Consider the following 23,614-nt stretch of genomic DNA (forward strand, 5'->3'; position numbering starts at 1 on the left):
ATATGTTTTTGCTAATGTGCCTATTTGCTAAAATTTATTTGTGATCCCAAAATAAATATTTGCAGTGCTTTCTAAGTCATGTACAGCCATGTGTAGAATAGGAAAATATTTGAATCACTGGACATAGACCAACTGAGGTCAAACAAGTTGACATTCTGTTTCCTTATTTTAGCTCTCATACTACGAACAAATGTTCTCTTCAGTCTATTCAGTGCTATAATATTTGCACTTTTTTTCCCCTCTTGGTGATTTCACTGCTAAAATGACCCGCAAACATAGTGCTGAAGTTCTGACAAGTGTTCTTTTTTTTTTTTTTTAAAGATTTATTTATTTATTTATTTATACAAGAACTGGGGTACAGGTCAGAGGTGCAGGAGGGTGAGAGAATTCACCAGAGAGAGTGGGGAGCAGAACAGGCAGACAGACCGTAGACACTGCTGAGGGGAGCAGCGGGCGAGGCAGGAGAGGTCTGCCACACCATGTGGTTTTCTCCCTGGCTGGCTGGGAATCGAACCCGCACTGTAGAGGCTGCGGACAGCTTCACAGCGCAGGTCTCAACCCGCTGTGCCACCAGGGAGGCCCATTCTATCAAGTGTTCTTGAGCTAAATAGCTGTAAAGTGTCTTAAAGCATAAATATGTGTGTTCAGGCATGAGATCTATTGCTGCTGACCATCAAATAAATGTTAATGAATCAATAATATAGCACTCCAGAAAGTGCAAAAATAATATTTAAAATATGTGATGAAGCTATGGGAAAAGAGCAGAAAGCAGCTGAGTTTGTGGATTAGTGGGCTGACAACTAATAAAAAGAAACAGCATATTAGGAGATTGAATGCCAAAAGTATTTATGGTCAAGTTCCTCTAGCTCAAGAAAATGTAAACCATCCTCAAACTTTTATTATGAAGAAATACCACATGTAATTAGTTATAAGAAATATATACCAAATAAGGTGTCTTTAAATAGAAGCATACATAAAAACAAATTTGTATTGATCAGTTGACAAAAATATTTTGACTAAAGGCACATCGTAACTTAACCCTATATTTCCTCTGTTCTTGTATACATAAATAAATACATTTTTAAAAAATGTATTTTAAAAAAAGAACTGGGGTGTAGGGTAGAGTTGTGGGGGATGAGAGGATTCACCAGAGACAGAGTGGGGAACAGAACAGGTGGATCTACTGAAATACACTGCTCAGGGGAGCAGTGGGAGAGACAGGAGAGGTCTGCTGCATCAGATGGGATCCAACTCTTGCCACAGTGGATGATGATAATTTGATAGTGCTGACACTTTAACCACTGCTCGACCAAGGAGGCCCTAGAGCTACAGTTTCTATGGGAAACTAATTTTATGCCTAAGAAACAGATATTTGTGCAAAATGGATATAAGGAAGGGATAAGTTAAGGGTAGTAAGGAACAGAATATGTCTAGATAGGAGTTTTGCTAGCCACATTATCATCTTTAATCTTAGCATTATAGTTTGAGCCCTACCTGCATTACCAGCATTTTCTTGACCTTCAGTTTCGTTGCTACTGGAACACTTTTTATTACAGAAAGCTTAGAATGCCATCAAAACTACCCTTTCCAAATTATTTTTTGTCCAATTTTTAAATTTCTATAACTTCATTTGTCTTCACAGTGTCCTTCAGAAATGGATAAAAATATGTGATTTTTATTTTACACAGATACTGAAAACAGGAAAAGTTAACCATCGCATTTAACTTGAAGACCTGAATTCTTACTTTCTGATTTCTGGCACCCTACCTTACTAACATCATCTACCAGTAATTCTTAACCTTGTCAGTGTGTTAGAATGACTTACAGGATCTTTTGAAATACTGATCATAACATCTGGTCTTCTTGAATTCTCATTTCATTGTCTGAGCCTCATCTTAAGCCTGAGCACCATTTTTTAAAGCCTCCATTTGATGTTTGGGGCAACAAGAATTAAAACCCACTGACCTACCCTTGCCAGCCCTCTAGTCTTGTTTTTATCCCTGGACTTCAGCTGTACACATGTAGCCATAATATTTAATATTTTACATGGAAATCATAATATCTGTTTGTTACCTAATATTAGTAAGTTTTCGTCCAAGACCCAGTGTCCTAAGATAAAAACATAAATTGCTCCACACCAACAAGTATAACAAATCTCAATTTGTTAGATGGAAAGTGTGTTCAAAGACTTTAAACTACAGAATCCTATCTGAACATTATTATGTTTTTACTAAATAGACTATAATGATCTTTCCATTACCAGATTGTAAAAAGAAATAAGATGTCTATAAAATCACTGAGACATTGTTTTTGAGAATAGCTTCCTCAGTTTGAGTTGCTTAGCAACCTCATTTTCTTGCAGAGCCTCTTTAAGCAGAAAAGTAGAATTTGAATGTTTTGGGATTTTTTTTGGTGCTTTTTTTTTTTTCAATTTCATCTCAGCCTTTCAGTTATCACTGAGACAACTTTGTATTTGGATTGGTTTGTGTTGTTATGTGTGCTATGAAGATTTAGCATAACCTCATACAAGTCATGTGCCATGTCACTTTCAGCAAACCATATACTGATCAGAAAGACTAATTTTACAACTAACCATGGGATTTTTCTGTTTTTTGTATGAAGAGAAAATTTCATCCCTACAGAGTTTTCAAAAGTAGCAATCTAGGTTAGAGAATATCTCTAAAATGTTCTCATTTTGGTGGCTTTTTCCTCCTACTTTGTCTTTCATTTTCCATTTTTATCTTGAGAAACTCAAAAGGAGACTATACCTTTGTCTTTGATGTGTAATCTCAAAGGGCTAAACGTGCAGCGAGCAAAACTTGAGAAGACCGTAACCTTTACTTTTCAGGACTGTCTAAAAACTGCTTCACAGAATCTTTATAAAATAATGAAAAAGAAAAGCTACTTTTAAGTCTTTTCCCTTTTTCCTCCCCAGTCTGATCTTTGCTCATTTTTGTATCCTAATATTCCTCTAATGTCCTCTTTGTTCTACTTCTGGAACCTGTCTTGGATCCATTTCTTCTAAATTTCTAGTTTTTCATTTTCAGTTCTTTGGCTGCCTCAGCCATCCTTTGAAATATTTTTTGGAACTAAAGCCTTAATCTGAACCATTTCTTTTTTTTTTTTTAAGATTTATTTTATTTATGTATATAAGAGTTAGGGTAAGTCAGTGTGGGGGAGGAAGAGAAGGTGAGAGGATTCACCAGAGACAGAGTAGGTAGCAGAACAGGCAGAATGACTGAATTACACTGCTGAGGGGAGCAACAGGGTAGACAGGAAAGGTCTGCTGTACCATATGGGTTAGCTGACATGGCCGGGGATCAAACTCAGGCTGCAGTGGCTGCCCATAGCTTCATAGTGCTGTGTATAACCCCTTGCGCCACCAGGGAGGCCCTGAACCATATCTTTTGGTCAAGTCTCACTTCTATTGATATTAAAAAGCAAGTTAATATCTAAGAAAACTTTTAGTTGTAAAGCATTGTCTTTTCAAAACATTCATTTTATCTTCTCTGTATATAATAGCCGTTTGCTGTTTTTTGTAGTAATATATCAGCAGAACTCATGAGTAAATTAAGTTTTATTGACAGAAACAATCTCTGGTGGGAAAGGAGAATGGTGCTATAGCTATTTCTTTTTTTGTGAAGTCAAGAGAAACAAGGAATAATAGTAATATTTTAGACTAAAATATTGTTTAGATAATTACCTTTAAAGAATACAGGAAATAAAAAGAGATGTGTTAACAAAAGAATGGGAAAGAGGTGATACTTCATACAAAAAGCTCTTCACTTTATACACAAGCAATTTGATTTTAGATATGGCTATTCCTCAGTCTCTCAGTGAGTTTCTGTTGTTGAAAAATACCCAAATATTTCTCCTACATCTCTATTTTATCTATCAAAACAGTCTTCCCTCTCTTTAGCTTGTTATGGTGTTGTAGTTATACCTATGATATATAGTCATTGTAGAAAGTTTGAAAATATAAAGTATTTCCAAACATAAAAATGTAAAAATGCAAATCAGCTACAATCTCATCAGACAGCAATTGTTCAAATATTAGTGTGCTTCAGTCAAGTCATTTTTCAGAGCACGTATAATATGTGAACTTCTTTAGGAATCATGTTTTAAACATTGTATTTTCTTTGCTTTTAAATTGCATAAATTCTAGTTTAAAAATGAAACTATATAAAAGCACATGAAGTAAATTTTTAAAAGTTTGGGGGCCTCCCTGGTGGCACAGGGGTTAAAGTCTCAGTGCTGTCAAGCTATCACCAGCCACTGCACATGAGTTCGATCCCCAGCTAGGGAGCTAACCCACATGGCTCAGCGGACCCCTCCTGTCTTGCCCACTGCTCCCCTCAGTGGTGTATTTCAGTAGATCTGCCTGTTCTCCTCCCAACTCTGTCTCTGATGAATATCTCACCCCCTGCACCTCTGACCTACACCCCAGTTCTTGTATGCACAAATAAATAAAAATAAATCTTTTTTAAAAATAAAAGTCTGCCTTACCATTGCCCTTTCTGCAAAGTAATTATTCTTCATCAAAATAATCACTGCTTATAGTTTGGGGGTCTTTCTAACACTGAAATAGCAGTAGGTGAAAGCCTTGTGGTTCTGAAGGAAAAGTTAGTATTTTTGTTTTTTGAGATAGAATAGGAATTTTTTTTGTCACTGAATTTTTTTTTTGCATGTGTGAAATTATTTATGAATGCTTTATTCTGCAACTTCTGCACTGAACATTATGCCTGAATATATTTCTACTGAGTATCTGAATTTTTCTTTTTAGGTTGGAATAGAGAAAAGTCAGTTTGAATAAGTGATCTGGCTGAGAAATTTATAATTTAAAATCTTAATAATGGGGCTTCCCTGGTGGCGCAAGGGGTTAAGACGCAACCTATGAAGCTGTCCATAGCCACTGCAGCATGAGTTCAATCCCCCGGCTGGCCAGAGAGCAACCCATGTGGCACAGCAGACCTCTCCTGACTCGCCCACTGCTCCCCTCAGCAGTGTATTTCCAATCAGTCTGCCTGTTCTGTTCCCCGCTCTGTCTCTGGTAAATTCTCTCGCTCTCGCTCTCGCTCTCTCTGTCTCTCGCTCTCGCTCTCGCTCTCTCTGTCTCTGGTGAATCCTCTCTCTCTCTCTCTCTCTCTCTCTCTCTCTCTCTCTCTCTCTATCACACACACACACACACACACACACACCCCCCTCTGGCCTCTACTCCAGCTCTTGTGTGCATAAATAAATAAATCTTTACAAAAAATTAGAATCTTAGTAACAAGCAATTGAGGCTTATTAAGTATGAGATTAATGTAATCCAGTTTACATTTTAACAAAGTAGTCATTAGAAGTTTTGATTGGTCAGAGACCACAGGCAGAAGAATGTCATAAGAAAGAAGTGGCAGGGGGCTCAGATGCAGCCCTATGAAGCTATCTGCAGCCACTGCAGCTCAAGTTCAATCCCCAGGCAGGGAGCTAACCCACATGGTACAGCAGACCTCTCCTGTCTCTTCTGCTGCTCCCCTCAGCAGTGTATTTCAATGGATCTGCCTGTTCTGCTCCCCATTATCTCTAGTGGATCCTCTCACCCCCTGAACCTCTGGCTTACACCTCAGCTCTTGTATGCACAAAAAATAAATAATTCTATAGAAAAAAAGAATGAAGTGGCAAGATCCTCAACTGTAGTGATATCACTAGGAAAGGGATAAATCTGGGAGGCACTTGCAACTAAGAAGTGAATATTGGGTTATACTATAAATGAGGATTAAAGAGAAATTTGAGATATCTTAATGGGAAATGTCCCACTAGCAACAGTAGAGTTGTTTAGGGTTGGAGATTAGTGTGATTGTAATTTGGATTCATCTGCTTCAAAATACTTCTACCAGATCTGGAGTCAACAAACACTTTTGTAACAGACCAAACAGGAAATATTTTAGGATTTATAGGCCAAGATATAAAATTGTGAATATATTATGTTAACTATATATACAACAAGAAAGAAAACAAAATTCCAAAAATATTGAAAAAATTCAAAATATTTTTATCAACTGAGCACAGTTCTTGTGTTTTGTTTTTTTTATTTTGTTTGTTTGGTTTTTTTTGTTTTTTTTTTTAAATAGAGGCATGTTTTATTTATTTGTTTGTTTGTTTGTTTGTTTGTTTGTTTATACATGCACTGGGTACAGTCAGAAGCGCGGAAGGGTGAGAGAATTCACCAGAGCCAGAGCAGGGAGCAGAGCAGGCAGAAGGACAGAAGTACACTGCTGAGGGGAGCAGCGGGCGGCAGGAGCGGTCTGCACGCCATGTGGGATCCTCCTCCGGTGGCTGGGGAGCAGCTGGGGATCGAACTGGCGCCGCAGAGGCTGTGGGCAGCTTCGCAACCCAGAGCTCAACCGCTGCGCCACCGGGGAAGCCCCTGTTTGTTTTTTTTTAAATGCATGTCTGCTAATGAGAATGAATTCATTGAGTGCAGGGTAATACTTCATTTATTTGGAGTTCAAAGTTAGTGTTCTCTCCCATCAGATTATACAAGTATTTAAATATAATAAACTGTTCTTAGATTTCAGGTCATTCAAAGGCAGGCAGTGTGCTTATTTGGCCCAGTGGTCGTATTTTGCCATCTCCTGTACTAGATGGTTACTAAGTGCAAAAGGGATATGGAAACCAACATATAAAGGAGATTTTAAAGATTTAACAGTCAAATGTTACTGGGGAAATGTAGACTACTAAAGAAGAGGAAAAATTGGATATTACGAGAAGAGGTCATTTTTAACTTTATAGATGGAATATAATAAATTAAAATGCTCTAAGGAGGAAATAATAATTTTATATATAGTTCATGAAGTCTTATAGTAAAAGGTAAAGATTATTTAATTTAAAAAAAATTTTTGTAAGATACAAGAGAATTTCATGAAGGAGTAATTTAGATAACAAAATATATTGCTTAAAAAGAGAGAAGTAATTCTCTTCATCTTTTCTGCTGACTTTTATATTGTTTGTTAGATTTTTACTGCTTTCTTTTTCAAATTTTAGGCTTTTCTAAACTGTTTCTGAAATTCCACAGTGATTTTCTTCACAGCCCAAGATTGTTAAAGTCTTGCCATTTTATTGGATTTTTCTCCAGGCTATATGCAACCCGGATCAACAATCAATCCTCTGAGATAGGCCAAATTTAGAATGTAGAAGAGGTTTGTGTTAGAAGTGCCCCTCTGGCATATCCTGTGTATTTTGTTTTGTGAACAACTTCTGTGACTTGGGACTGTGCTGATTTCTGTATCTTTATTTTGTCTTGGGGACAATATGAAGCATGTTGAGAAGAGAAACTTAAAAACCTACATCCTCCTGACTTCTGTTTTCATCCAAGATACAGTAATAGGGACTGGATTTATTTTCCTATCTTAACTTAAAAATCAGAAAAAAAATACATCAAACAGCAGTTTTCATTAGACAACGGTGGACAGTAAACCCTGAGAGAGCAAAGTGAGTCATGTGATTGCTCCAACTGGATGCCATAGAGGGTTTCCCGGCCAAAGTCAGGGGGTGTGAACCCAAGGAGAGCCTCTCTGTGTATTAAAGAGATGAAATTAGGAAGCCAAAATGGGCAAAATATTGAAAAGAGAGCTATAACGACAAAGCTCTAGAGAGCTACTGAGGAACCTTTTTATAAAAAAAAAAGATTTATTTATACAAGAATTGGGGTACAGGCCAGAGGTGCAGGAGAGTGAGAGGATTCACCAGAGACAGAGTGGGGACCAGAACAGGCAGAGGGATAGAAAACACTGCTGAGGGGAGCAGCAGGCGAAGCAGGAGAGGTATGCTGCACCATGTGGGTATCTCCCTGGCCAGCCAGAAGTCAAACCCACGCTGCAGAGGCTGCGGACAGCTTCACAGTGCTGTGCTCAACCCACTGCGCCACCGGGGAGGCCCTACTGAAGAACCTTTTTGAGTTTTAGTTGGTTGCTGATTGTTACCAGTATATGTAGAAACTACTCAAGACCAGGAAAAGATCACTCAGAGAACAGGAAAGGCAATCCCTGGAGCTCACATAAGGACAGGAATGTATTGCTGTCAGCCAGAGCACCAAAGCCTCATCAATGTATGAGACATTGAATAGAAGAATTGAAAGTGTACTGTCTCATTAGGGGGGCAAGGGAATTAGCCCTGAATTAAAGCTGTTCTGGTTCTCCATAAATAAAGCAACACCCAATGGGATTAAATTTTTTCCAGGTAACTGATGCCTAGGACAGAACTCAAAAATGTTGTTTTTAAATACAAATATCCAATACTCAAAAGGTTAAATTTGCACTTCCTGGCATCCAATAAAAAATTGCCAAATATGGGGGCTCCCCAGTGGCGCAGCAGTTGAGCACTGGGCTGCAAAGCTGCCTGTAGCCTCTGTAACGCTGGTTTGACCCCCGGCCGGCTGGCGAGGGTCCCACATGGCAGCTGGCAAGGGTCCCACATGGCGCCCAGACATCTCCTGCCGCACCCGCTGCTCCCTTCAGCAGTGTACTTCGTCAGTCTGTCTCTTCTGCTCCCTGCTCTGGCTCTGGTGAATTCTCTCACCCTCCCATGCTTCTGACTGTACCCAGTGATTGTATAAATAAAATAAATAAATCTTAAAAAAAAAAAAACTTCTTATTTTAAAAAAAATGCCAAATATGGGCCTCCCTGATGGCACAAGGGGTTAAGACACAACCTATGAAGCTATCCTGCAGCCATTGCATCATCACCAGTTTGATCCCCGGCCAGCCAGAGAGCTACCCACATGGCGCAGCAGACCTCTCCTGTCTCCCCCGCTGCTCCCCTCAACAGTGTATTTTGTCAGTCTGCCTGTTCTGTTCCCTGCTCTGTCTCTGGTGAATCCTCTTACCCCCTGCATCTCTGGCCTGTGCCCCAGTTCTTGTATTCATAAATAAATAAATCTTAAAAAAAACAGCCAAATATGCAATGAGTAAGACAATAAGAAAAATCTATCCATTAAAACTGACTATGAAACAATGCCACTTTAAAGAGGGGGAAAGAAAAAAAAATGAGAAAAGCATTTGTGCACTTCAGGGGGCCTAATACATGTAATTGCCATCCTCAAAAATGAGGGGTAAAGGGCCTCCCTGGTGGCATAAGGGGTTGAGCACCGCACTATGAAGCAATCCACACAGCAATCTGGAGCTTCTGCAGCACGAGTTCGATCCCCAGCCAGCCAGGGAGCAACCCACATGGCACAGCAGACCTCTCCTGGCTTGCCTGCTATTCCCCTCAGCAGTGTATTTCAGTCTGCCTGTTCTGTTCCTCGCTTTGTCTCTGGTGAATCCTCTCACCCCCTGCAACCCTGGCCTGTGCCCCCGCTCTTATATGCATAAATAAATAAATCTTAAAAAATGAGGGAAAAAGAAAACAAATACTTGAATAAACTGATGACTGAAATTTTTCAAAATTGGATGTACATCCAGAAAGTTCAGCAAATTCCAAACTAAAGAAACCTGAAAGTTACAAAGAGAACATTGTAAATGTAGTTAGAGAAAAAAAGACACATTACATATAGACAATGAAAAATCACACCAGACTTCATATTCATCAATGGCGTATTCCTTGGCAGTACACTAAGCAATATTGATACACAAAATGACATGGATTAATCTTAAAATTATCCTGAGTGAAGAAAAGCCAGACAAAAATATGTATACTGTATGATTCCATTTATATAAAATTCTAGAAAATGCAACCTAATACTAGTGACAAAGCAAATGAGTATTAACCCTGGGTAGAATGGTAGTGATTTCAGGGGAAATGGCAGAGAAACTATGATTGGGAGGCAAGGTAGACGTGATTACAAAAGGAATGGGGCAACTTTGGGGGCTGGTGGTATACCTCTATGTCAAAATACCAAATTATACATTTTATGTAGCTTATTTTTCATTATTTATTGAGTTAGCTAAGTAATGCTGTGAAAAGAATCTTGGTCTTTCCTAAAAATTTTATTTAAAGTGAAGAGAAAGCTGTAAAACAAATCTTTAAAAACAAAAGTATTTTTAAGGAAAAATATACCACAGGACATTTAACAAAGATTGATTGATTTTTAAACCTATTGAAGAGATGAAATTTTAATTTTAAAATACTTGAGGAAAAGTAAATGTCTAAAAATAATTCCAGCAAAATAGAAATTAAAGCTCTGTGCAGTAAATAAAACCCTGGGAAAAACTGAACATTTCTCTTGGTATTAAACATGTGTATACCCTGTGGTAATTTCCCAAAAGTCACATATGCATACATTTCATAACTTTATACACACACACACACACACACAATTTTATATATGTGTAAAACTATAAATAGCCTATGAAAAGGGACTGAAAACTTAAGATTTTAAATGTATCAGAGGTTTAATTTCAACTGACAGTCTCAATCTACCATCAGAAATCTTCAGTCATGTCATCTGGTTATAGTAATCTTCTGCTGTATGAAGCTGTCCGCATCCTCTGCAGTGCGAATTCAATCCCAGCTGGCCGGGGATATATCCACATGGCACAGCAGACCTCTCCTGACTCACCTGCTGCTCCCCTCAGCAGTGTATTTCAGTCAGTCTGCCTGTTCTGTTCCCCTCTCTGTCTGTGGTGAATCCTCTCACCCTTCCGCACATCTGGCCTGTACTTGGTTCTTGTATGCATGAATAAATAAATCTTAAAAAAAAATTTTTTTAAGATGAATTTTAGTGGTGTTTCAAAATTACACAATGTAAAATAATTTCTTTGTAAATATTACTTTAATGGTTCTATTATTCAATTTTATGACTGTTATAATTTATTTAGCACACTATAGAACATTTAGGTCATACCTTTTTTTTTCCACTTTACTGAGCCATCTTATGAACAATATTTCTTCCTTGGCATAGAGCTCTTAGAGGTAAATTAATAAGTCAATGAATATTACTGTTTTAAGTCCTTGGAACATTTTGACAGAAACTCCCCTTAATCTGTAATCCCAATGGGAACTGACCCATTTTCATTGTATTCATGTTTTAAAAATAGTGGCATATTTTGACTCTGTAGTTACTAACAAATTGGTAGACTTTTGCATTTGACTATTTGTACTTAGAATTATATCCATGTTTCATAAGACATGGATTAATCACATTTGTTGTAGAGAAAAGTCTAGATAATATTTTAACACTCATAAAGTAAAAAGTGGAATTTGAACTCAAACCCAAGTTGTGTTCAACATCCTTTATCCATGGGTCAAGTATTAAATGCCATAAGCGATTAAAATAGATAGCAATGAAAACCACATGAATTTACAACAATATCTAGTGAGTATATTTCACTACCAGGCATTAATTTCCACTCATACTTTGTGGTATACTTAGGGGTTAAGTCTCAGTGCTATCACAGCTATGGCCTGAGTTCAATCGCCAGCCAGGGAGCTAGCCCACATATAGTGCAGCGACCTCTCCTGTCTTGCCCACTGCTCCTCTTAGCAGTGTATTTCAGTAAATCTACCTGTTCTGCTCCCCACTCTGTCTCTGGTGAATCCTCTCAACCCCCCTTTCCCTGCACCCATCTCCTACACCCTGTTCCTCTTTGCAAAAATAAATATATTATTATTAAGAAATAATAATATATAATGTATCTAATTTTTTTTCATTGTGACTTTGATTCTGAAACAATAAGAATAAGAAAATAAGTGACAGGAGGAATTGAAAATTTCTACCTGTGAATTATGTAACCTTGTAGGAATAACATGAACATTATAGAAAATCCATTAGAAACTTGTCTGTCTCATCATGTAATATGTCAGTCTTCATGTATCCTGTCGTGGCATTTTGCACCAATTTAACTGACTGTATCATACTCTGAGAAGTGGTAGCTCCTACAAAATTATGACAGAACGCTTGGTATATGTGGGAAGATTGATTTTTGTTGAGAATGACCTTAATTGAGTTCATGACATTAGTGTTTTATTTTCCTGTTCAAGTTTAAAATAAGAACTTCTTCAGGAATTAGCTGTGGTGTTTTACTTTTAAAAGTCCCCTTCTATTTCTATCCTGCCTTTCAAAGGAGAAACTTTTGATATGACAACAAAACTTTCTTTCTAGTGTATTATATAAATAATTGTATTTTAAAGTAAGAGTGCTATTTAAAAGATAACTCTAGGGCCTTGAGTTCGATCCCCTACCAGGTTGCTGACCCACATGGTACAGCAGACCTCTCCTGTCTCATACCCTGCTCCCCTCAGCAGTGTATTTCAGTCAGTCCACCTGTCCTGCTCCCCGCTCTATCTCTGGGGAATCCTCTTGCCCCCTGCACCTCTGGCCTACACCCCAGCTCTTGTATGCATAAATAAATAACTCTTTAAAAAAAAAATAAAAGCTAACTCTATAGTTTTTTCCACTGTGTTGTAATTCTTTCAGAAGGCAAATTAAATAATACTAGAAAGCTGTTTTAAACAACACAGAACTCATAAATAGAATAAATTGGAAAATGGGAAGTAGTGGAATTGGGAGTTGTTTTTGGCTGGTTTAAAAAACAAAGTGTTACTGCCATAAACATGAAGTGATTTTTGTGCAATAAAGTATTTATAATATAGAGGAAAGAGTTAGATTTGATTTTTACTGCTATTTGAAAACTTCCAATTAATTTGTAGAACTTACATATTCAGAGAATCTTTATAATCATTCCATCTCATTGTACTATGTTTTCATGTTGTTTTGACTTTTTCCCCCATAGCTCATCAGTAGGTTACTTGCAACATCCAGGACCAGAACAAGTACAGTTTCCTCGAACTACTTCACCATGCAGTTCCCAACAGCTCCAAAGCCACCAGTGTACAGGTATGGGTAGATAATTTTAAAAAGGTAATGAAAAATAAGTTTCTGAGGCATTTTTAGAAGAAGGTTTTAAGCTTGTTGTGTGCTAGGATGCTTATGGTGCTATACAAAATCATGGCGTTAGCATGTTCACCTTTGTTTCTTCATTTTCTGCTGCTATTGCTAACATACTACTCTTTCTCCTCCTCAGGTTGTCCTTCCTTTCCTGCCTTATACATATGAATATTCTCTGGGATCCTTTCTTAAACATTCTCTCATTATTCTTCAAGCTCTTCCTTGGTTATCTAGCTACCTTCTAGGCTTCAACTACTGTTCTTTGCCAGCGCCTCCCAAATCTTAATTTTTGCTAAATCAAGACCATGTAGCCATTTGCCTACTATATATCCCTGTTATGTATCAAGGACACATTAGCCTTCTTATTTGTCCCTCTTCTACATCCCTTATTTCACCTAATGGATAGGAACCAAAATATATAGAAAGTAAAAAGTTACAAATTTTCTGTGTTTCCCTTTGAGGTTCATACCATTGTCATTTTCACAAATCTAATAGCTTCTTTCCCTCCCCACTGCTGCTACTTTTGGTCACTTCTTTTTACATTTTATTGCAGTAATTTTTTAAGTGTTTTACTTCATATTTCCTCCATATCCAACTTTCCTCTTCCCCATCACACAAAAAAATCCTGAAATTTCAAAATTTATTATAATGAAACAAATTCATCTAACCTAGCAAACAAGCCTCTTGTTTCTGTTATTTATACTTCTGTGTTCAAGTCATAGAACTTTGTTTACAGAGTACACTATGCTTTTTCATGCCAGAGATTTGTCCTTGTGCTTCCTAATGCCTACCCACCATCCTGTGTGCCAAAATCCTGCTCATCTTTACAGTTAGACTCAAAAATCACCTCTTTTTAAAAAGTCTTCCCCAGTCCTTAAAACAGTTTGTTGCTTTTTTCTCTACTTCCAAAGTTTTTTTATATAATTCTTTATCATAACACCATATTGTAATGATTTTTGACATGTAATATCTGAGAAACAAACAATAAGTGATTATCAAATAAATGAGTAGTAGTATAGGCTGCTGTGACTAAAGGAACTTTGAAATACCAAAGATGCTTGTCCTTCTCTAGTTTACTAGCCAATCAAGTTAGTTCTATTTCTAGAAAACTAAAACCTCTCCTTAGTTGCCGCAGAATGAGTGTGGCTTTGGAAGGCAGAGCATAGTGTCCTACCTTTCTTTATACAGAAATGGGTGGCAAAGTACATGCCTAATACTACTTGTTCTGCAGTACACAAGAGAAATAAATCAGATAAGAAAATAGATTAAAAAAAGTTTATTGTATAATTAGCAAATGACTTTATATGCTTTTTTTTAAAGATTTATTTACTTTTATACAAGAGCTGGGGTACAGGCCAGAGGCATGGGATGGTGAGAAGATTCACCAGAGTGAGCAGGGAACAGAACAGGCAGACAGACTGAAGACACTGCTGAGGGGAGCAGCGGGCAAGGCAGGAGAGGTTTGCCGTGCCATGTGGGATTCTCCCTGGCCAGCCGGGAATCGAACTTGCGCTGCAGAGGCTGTGGACAGCTCCACAGCACATTGCTCAACCCTCTGTGCCACCTCATGGCCACCCTCTGTGCCATGTTTTTATATACTTTTGATCAGCAAGACTCTTTAAGTCTGCCACAGAGGTCTTTTTAGCCTCCTTTTTCAGATAAGGAAACAAAAGAGGTTAAATGAAATTTCCCAATGTCACAGGACATTTCAAGCTACTAAAATTGCTTTCTAATTGCCACAGTCACAAATTTTTCTACTATATCAGATTGATTCACCCAAAAAAATGACTTTTTTCTCTTTGTCAAAATTTATGTGTGATGTTAATTTTTCAAAGTTTTTCTTCATTTATTTAGATTAGTTTCTGTTTTCAAGTTAATTCATTTCAACATTCAGAACTTATTTAGACTGCCTTAGGTCTTGTAGGAGGTAATTTGGCTTTCCTGAGTAACTGTAGATCTGGTATTTTCAGGATGAGCAAGATGTTTAGGTTTACAGATAAAACCTAATTTTAAGCACACTTTTGTAGCAAAAAGCACAAAGGCTTAAATGTGGCTTGCATATCTAATATTAAAATTTTTGTGATTATCTTATTGTTTAATAAGATACCACCTCTTTGCTAAAGCATCCTGTCTTAATTCTGATTTTCAGCTATGCCACCTCTGCCACCTGGTGGAGGAATGGTGATGATGCAACTAAATGTACCAAACAATCCACAATCTCGCGCTCACTCGCCCCCACAATGGAAACAAAACAAATATTACTGTGATCACCAGAGAGGACAGAAGTGTGTGGAATTTAGTAATGTAGAAAATATTGTTCAGGTAAGATGCTTCTTTTGCTTATTATAATTTTCAAATTTGCAATATTTTCATCACATCAATTGATGTAGATGAGGCTTGACACTGAATTTGAAATCTTCTCAAATAAATGAGTAAATAAGTTTGAACATTCTCTATATCCATATCATTTCTTTCAGTATTTACTATTATACCCCAGATTTGCATATCCAAAATGTTTTTAATTTAGCTGTAAAGTTGGGCAAAGAAAAAAATTAAGGAGATATCCTACCTTTCCCATATGAACTATATTTTAATGGAACCAGAAAGTTGATGAGGGAACATTCTTCATTGAACAACTCCTATTAATAGATGTAAAAGCATTGGTAGAATTTTAAAAAGCGCCGTTTTGGAGTCCTATTAAAATTGTGCATCAAGTAATAATGACCAACAGATACCAAAAACACTAGAATAGGGTTTATGGGGAACTTTTAAGTGGATATATTACATAGACAACACTTGAAGCAATTGATCAACTGTAGCATTACCAAACATTTCACTCCTGTGTGATGAAGGAAGGAAGTATACACTCTTGTCAAAAAAAAAAAAGAAGAAGGGCCTCTCTGGTGGCGCAGGGGTTAAGATACACCCTATGAAGCTATCCGCAGTCACTGCAGCACGAGTTCGATCCCTGGCCAGGAAGCTACCCACATGGCGCAGCAGACCTCTCCTGACTCGCCCACTGCTCCCCTCAGCAGTGTACTTCAGTCAATCTGCCTATTCTTTCCCCCACTCTGTCTCTGGTGAATCCACTCACCCACTGTGCCTCTGGCCTGTACCCCAGTTCTTGTATGCACAAATAAATAAATCGTTAAAAAAAAAAGGAATAAACTAAAGAAAACATACGTTTAATGCAAGTGACAGAATCATAGCAAAATTAAAAGGACCAAGGTCACTTATAATGTAGCTCATGACTTACTTGCAATTAAACAGATGAAAATATTAAAATATTTTTAATGTATATAATTGGGAAAATTTAGGAAGACTAATTAGAAAACAGGTTATGTGGAAGATTAAAGAGATATAACAATTAAATGCAGCACTTGATTCTGGATTGGGAATAGATGAGGGGAGAATTTTTTTTTCCTTTGTTTGCTATAAAGGAAAATTGCTAATAGTGGGGCAGTTGGCAAAATTTGAATAAACTCCATGTGTTACATAATGTTAATCTGTTATTAACATTTTTCTAATTCTATGGCTATTTAGATAAGGTAATGTCCTTATTTTTAGGCAATAGACACTATCTCCAGATAAAATGAACAACTCATTCTCAAATAGTTCAGAAAAGAGATACAAGTAATGTGAATAAATGTTAATATTTGGGAAAACTGAATTTTTTCAACTGTTTTAAGAATGAATTTTTTAAAAATGAAATGTTAAATGTGAAAAAAAGAAGGTGTAGATGTTTATATTCTATCATGAAAAATTATCTACAATATTACTGTCAAGGTACAAAAGTAAGAGTCAAAAGTAGGATATATTGTCTATTCACAGTTCTGTAAAAGATAGATGTATGGATACATATGCATAGAAATAATCTGTTAACAATGTGTATCTTTGGGAGTTGAAAATTATTGCTATACTGTTTGGGGTTTTTTGTTTTTAGGTTTTTTTAATAACAACTACATATTTCAATAGTGAGAAGTACTTATTTGTAATCAAAAAGAATAAAAATTTTTGTCCCAAAGGAAATTATAAAAAATCTAACTAAAATGCTGACCCATTTTCTTGATGTAATTACAGCACAGCCCTCAACTCAGTAGTCCCATTATTTCACCAGCACAGTCACCAACACCAGCTCAGCTCTCCACCCTGAAAACTATACGTCCCTCTGGACCACCACTTTCCATCATGTCCCAATTTTCTAGGCCTTTTGTCCCTGGGCAAGGTAAGTGTGAGGGAAACTAGTCACATTCTCAGAGAATTTTAAGACATCTGTTCTCCATCATTATGTAATTTACCTTGGTGCTACTGTCTTTTAGAAGATACTATCATTTTTTCCTTCACTGAGGCAGTCAGTTATTACCATATAATCTCTTCTAACCCTTAGACTCCAATCCTCTGAAGTAGTAATATGTGGTATTCTGTATTGGTCCTGAATTTCTGGGTTTTATATTAGAGTAATATCTATCAAGAGTTATTCAAAAAATTTATTCAACCAACATGTATTGAGGACATACTCTGCCCTGATGTACAAAAGATGAGTAAGGTAAAATTCTCAGCTTCACTGATCCTTTATCTAGTTAGGATAGACACACAAGGAGATGATTATAAAAGAATATGAAACAAAACCATTCATTTATTTCCTGGAGTTTACCTTAAAGATAATCCACACAGTGATTTATGCACAGAAAAGTTTATTCTGTAGCAAAAAATTCAAAACTAATCTAAATGTCCATCAGTAAGACTTAACTAGATAGTGGTATATTCATATGCGGAATACAATCCAGCTATCTAAAATTCAAATTTTTTTCTTATTAAACTATTTTATTTTCTTACATTGTTCATTTTTGTACAATATTTGATTTCTTCACCCATATGTAGTCCCCTTAAATCTCCCACCACTACATCACCCGTTAACCGTCACCATAGTCCGTTGTGCTCTTCCCTCCCTTATTGTGACTCCTCTCCTTCCCCTCCCCTGCTGTATGCCTCAGATCTATAATTTGCCTGCAAGTAAAACTCATATTTTAAACTCATTACAAGGGCATGTATTCACATGATAGTGAGTGAGTTTTCAAAATGAGTTAACAGACATTTCAAAATATAAGATATACAGATGTCCAATAAGCCTCACTGTCTACTCAGTAGGGAAAGGAATATTAAAAATTCCTGAATGAAATATCACTTTGTTCCCACTAGAATGCCTTGTATTATAAAGACTAACAACAGCCAGTGCTGGTAGGGATACAAAGCAAGTAAAATATCTCACACATTAGTGTGGAGGTATAAAGTGATTGAAACCGCTTTGGAAAAAATAAAAAAAAACCACTTTGGAAAAAGATTTTATAACTTTGTCTCAAGTTATTACCATCCATCCCAACAACTCTTTAATATTTACCCAGGAAAAATGAAAATGTATCTTTACAGACTTATACAAGAACATTTAAAACAACCTTATTTTATTATAATAACCCAAACTGGACATTATATAAGGGAATTATAGTAGTTCCTTGCAATGGAACACTAACAATAAATTGAGCAAAGCTAACTGTTGACACTAACAACATGGTGAAACTCAAAGACACACACACAAAAAATTAAACATAGAAAAATATATATATGATTCTAAGTATAGGAAATCTAACCAGAGGCAAACTAATCACTGATGTGAAAAATAAGGGGTGGGGATGGGATGTAGAAGGAAGCTTGAGGGAACTTTTCAGGGGGTGTAAATTGTTCATTATCTTTTTGTGTTTGTTGCATGGACTTTCATAGGTGTCAGAGTTCATCAAACCCAACACTAAAGATGTACATTTTATGTTAATTATATCTTCAAATTTATAGAAGATTTGTAAAATATGCACAACATATATGTAAATGTCCCATATGTAGAACAAAAACTAAAAACATACAAACCAAAATGTTAGAAATGATAGAATTACCAGAGTGGTTTTTATTTTCTCCTTTCTAATTTTGTATGTCCAGATTTTCTATAATGCTAATTACTTCAATAATCTAGAAAACTAAAGCTTGTTATTAGAAAATTAAACACTCAGGCCTCCTTGGTGGCCTAGGAGTTAAGTCTCAGAGCTACCACTGCTACAGCCTGAGTTTGATCCCTGGCTAGGGAGCTAACCCACATATGGCACAGCAGACCTCTCCTGTCTTGCCCACTACTCCCTTAATAGTGTATTTCAGTAAATCTACCTGTTGTGCTCTGGTGAATCCTCTCACTGCCCCCCTCTGGCCTGTACCACACTTCTACGCAACAATCAAAAAAATAAAAAGAATTGTCATTTAAAAAAGGAAAAAGGAAAATTAGACAATATGTGATAATATAGTACTATTGAGATATACATGGCTTAATAAGAATGCTCTGAGAGTAGCACATTGCAAAGCCTATAAGGAAGACCCTTTGAGTCCTGCTGATAACCATCTTATCTTCATATATGAAAAAATATTGCTCCATAGGCCTACACTTTGACTTTGCATTGCACCTCTCATCTCAGTGCTAAACCACTGTATCATATCTGTCCTTGAACTAGTCCCTGAGAAAAGCACCCATATGCTGGGGCTGCCAGGGTTTGCTACCCAAGCACCTTCATAATGTTCATCAGCAGAACCCCATGGAGTGATCTTCTTTCTATTATGAAGCTATTGGGAAAAGATGCTTGCTTCCTAAATGCTTTCTTAGCACTTAATCATAACCCTCCTTCAAACAGAATGTGCTGATTTGGGGATTTACTGTTAAAATGAGAATATAACACATGGTTAAAATAAAATGAGAAAGTAGCAAATCATAACATTACTCTCCAGGGCAAGGTTTTTGCAATCAGCATTTATAAAACCCCTTCCTTTTGATGACTTTAGGAAATAATTGGAGTCTCTTCATCTTAACTATCCTCACACAGTGATTTGGGAAGAGGATTCTTGCTCATGAATAGCACTTAGAACTATGCCATTCTAAGCAAACTCAAATAATAAATATAAACTTATTAAGAGTCACATCTCTGTGTTGATTATCAATGTAATGCCACAGTACCTGACTAAAAATGAGAAAATAGTATCCTTAACCATATTATAATTTCTAGCATTTCTCTGAGAAATTGCTTTGGGGTCAATAAAAGTGTCTTGACATGTGCAGTCTCATCTCAGAATAAAAACTATTTAAATTTTTTAGATTGTTTGCTTGCATTTACAGGTAAAAAATGTTATAGGAAAGCAGTTTCTTTTAGAGGATTATTTTTTTCAGTTTTAGTCTTAATCTAGAGTTTGTCTATAAAGAACAAAAGGTGGTTTTTAAATACTATTTTGTGGAATATGGATTGATTGAAAGGATTCTAGAATCTTTATGTACTTGATAGTATTGCTGGCTTTCTTTACTATTTGCTGTTCAGGTTCTGCTATGCAGTCATTTATATACATTTATATGATTTTTTTTTAGATTTTCCCATATGTATACTTTAAGTAACAGTCTTTAAATGTGTAAGAGTAGGGAAAAAAAAAAGGTAAAAAAAAAGAAGTAAAAGAGTGGTTTGCTCTTCTACCAAAGAGGAAAACTGGGGTTAAATTATTTATTTTTTTTTGCTATAGAAGTTTCTAAAAGAGTATTTTTTATATTTTTTTTAACAAATATTGTGTATAACCTTTAAAATGTCTATGTTTGAGTCAAAACAAGACCCAGCATATTTTCTACTTAATGAGAAAACATGCTAGTAAAAACAAAGTGAAAGAAAAGAATTAAAGTAGAGCTTAAGAGCAGATGTAGAGACCAGAATTTAAATATATACACTGTTGAAAACTGTTTAAAATTGTGTGAATATCTAATTGTGTACATCCATATACTGATAGCAATTAATATTATATCGGGAGAGATAGAGAACTTAGTATTTGTCCAGAGTTTTTTCCTTCTCCTAAAATGTAAGTTGTGTTCATTTTTAATCATCACAGAAAATGTAGATTTTAGCATCTCAAATGAACAGTTATTTTGATGAATTTCATATGGAATGTTTAAGTATACAGAGAAGGTTCTCTCCATCCTATCCCATCTAAGTTCCTATCACTTACCCTCCTTCATAACCACTGTTCTAAGTCTTTAGTCTTTTCAGACTTTAAGGCCAGTTATTTAAGTAATAGGGAAATTTAAAAAAAGTTTTAAATGTCAATAACTACACGTTTTTATTCTGCAAATGTTTCCCCAACTTTTCTGTTAACTGTACATTTTAGAAATTTCTGGCAAGTACTTTGTAACTCGGTAGGGAAAAATGTATAAATGGATTTTATTAACTTTTAGGAGATGCCAGATATCCACTACTTGGCCAACCACTACAGTACAACCCTCCTGCTGTTCTGCATGGACACATTCCAACCCAACAGGTATGAAAACCAGCTGTCTAGCCTGCCAGTCTTTGTTTGCAGAACATCAGACTCATGCAGCTGAGTGTGTAGGGCCCTGAGTCCACCTGCTGGTGCAGCACAAGGGAGAGCTATGTGCCTTAACCAACTGATTTATCAATGTTGTCACCAGCCCCATCCGGAGCTGAGCAAGGAAGTGAAGCTGAGCAGTAACTCATTAGTGTTATCTAAAGTTGGGTGGTAGGGCCTCCCTGGTGGCGTAGGGGTTCAAGACACTGCATTATCCAGCTATCATTAGCCACTGCAGCATGAGGTCTATCCCCAGCCAGGGAGCTAACCCACATAGTGCAGCAGACCTCTCCTGTCTCGCCTACCTCTCCCCTCAGCAATGTATTTCAGTCAATCATCCTGTTCTGCTCCCCCACTGTCTCTGATGACTCCGTTCACCCCCTGCACCTGTGGCCTAGACCCCAGTTCTTGTATGCATAAATTAAAAAACAAAGATGGGTGGTAGTTCAGGCATTTGGGCATCATTGCTTAATGAAGACAGTCAGCATGTGACGGGTCATAGTGAGAGACAGAAATGGCATTGCCATAGAGGCAGAATTCAGAGGGCTGGGATTTTATGTTTTTCTGCTAAGTGCAAGTATATTTTAGGTGTTAAGTGTTTAAACATTACAAACACAGTTTCAGCATTATTAACCTCATTTCTTATCTGTGGTTTTCCAGGGTCAGTCTGGCAACAGACATGGAAACCGAGGAAGGAAACAAGCTAAAAAAGCTGCATCCACTGACCTTGGTGCAGGAGAAGCAGGTGTGTCCTTGAGAAGCAACTGGATAGGGTTCTGCAATTGTGAATTGTTGGCCAGTTCAACAGCCTTTAAAAATATACCACACCACAGAAATAGGTTTTACTCTACCTAGAGTTCCACAAAAAGTCATAGAAATTTGTGCCATTTATAATGTAGGATTTTCATATCTTAATTCTATTTCATTTCAGATCTGAGTGTGTAGTTAGGTGTAAAGTACAGGTACATTTAGGAGGGGTGAAGTGATCAAAAGGAAAAGGGGGTATGAGTTGAAACCAACATAATAAAACTCAGCCTCTGTATTCTTTGGAAAAGAAAGTATGGAAAGAGTCTGAATGAACAGTTGTATTACTTTTCTGTGACAAAGTGCTTTCATATATGTACTTGAACTTTATAATCTTTGAGTGGTTTGGGCAAGTACTATATACTATTTACATGTGTTTTATATATATATATATATATATATATATATATATATATATATAAGAAGTTTAGGAAAACTGCCCAAGATCACACACCTGATCTAGGGAAGCCACCATATTATACTGCATTTTGTATGTGCAGCTATTAGTGAGGTTTGACACCGTTAACTCTACACCCCTCTCTTAAGGGGTAAAGAGGAATGATTTAAAAGATGGCCATAACAATCATAAGTTTTTTAATCAAACGTTTTCAGAAAATCCTCTTCATTTCCTGTCATATTTGGGTCTGCAGTCTTTTTTTCCACCTTTTTTGATAACAGGGATTATTAATTCTACACCTTTTCCATTCTAGTTGTTGGGAAGGTTTTGGAAATTACTGAACTACCAGATGGAATAACTCGCATGGAAGCCGAGAAGCTTTTTGGGGAACTCTTTAAAATTGGCGCCAAGATCCGGTGGCTTCGGGACCCCCAGTCCCAGCCCCAGCTGCGTCGTCACCCCCTCTGCTGTGGCAGTGGGGACAACGCTGTCAACCCTGACCGCTCTAAACCCAGTGACTTGGCCTCCACATACACCGTCTTAGCCACATTTCCCTCCATTTCAGCTGCACAGAATGCATTGAAAAAACAAATTAACTCAGTTAACAAGTTTAAGCTGAGAACAAGCAAGAAGCACTATGACTTTCACATTTTGGAAAGGGCAAGTTCTCAGTAGCAGAGCCATCTTGGATCCTTTATCTTTCTGATTCCCCTGTCCTCTCCCATCTTTGATTGGCTTGGTATCTGGAGCTTCTGTTAATGTGATAGAAACTCCTAGGATGTGTGGTCATGGCGTTATAGCTTTTGAAGACAGGCCAGTGATCCAGCAAAGGGAGGGAGGAAATACATATTTCACCCCACATGACTGTAGGAATCCACATCGGAATGATACAGAGTTGGCAGCTTTTTCTGAGGAAATGCTGTTCAAATGCCTCCTAACTTTTATAGTTATTTTGTTTTGTATTTCTGAATTCTTGTATCAGATCCAAAGCTCTATTGTACAGCAAATTATTCTTCAAAATGATTACAACTAGTTACAACCTGTATTTCTTTTTTTGTAGCCAGCACAGTGTAACCCAACATAGAATTTGGGAGAAAAGAATGCAGGAGTGGAATTACCAA

General features: G+C 36.9%; 1 protein-coding gene across 4 annotated transcripts in view; it reads left to right on the forward strand.

Moving 5' to 3' along the window:
• The window catches only part of R3HDM1 (R3H domain containing 1), a gene marked incomplete at both ends in the record, with an annotated part of 102,375 nt that extends 79,207 nt beyond the window's left edge, over positions 1–23,168 (forward strand). For all 4 annotated transcript variants that reach the window (XM_084244938.1, XM_084244936.1, XM_084244937.1 and 1 more), the window contains 6 exons: positions 12,714–12,817; positions 15,018–15,190; positions 16,949–17,093; positions 21,162–21,244; positions 21,953–22,037; positions 22,807–23,168. In XM_084244938.1, coding sequence (XP_084101064.1) covers positions 12,714–12,817; positions 15,018–15,190; positions 16,949–17,093; positions 21,162–21,244; positions 21,953–22,037; positions 22,807–23,168 — 952 coding nt within the window. The remainder of the gene's footprint in view (positions 1–12,713; positions 12,818–15,017; positions 15,191–16,948; positions 17,094–21,161; positions 21,245–21,952; positions 22,038–22,806) is intronic.
• Between the last annotated feature and the right edge of the window lie 446 nt (positions 23,169–23,614).

The sequence above is a fragment of the Talpa europaea genome (genome assembly GCF_964194135.1).
Source record: "Talpa europaea genome assembly, chromosome: 1".
NCBI classification, from domain to species: Eukaryota; Metazoa; Chordata; class Mammalia; order Eulipotyphla; family Talpidae; genus Talpa; species Talpa europaea.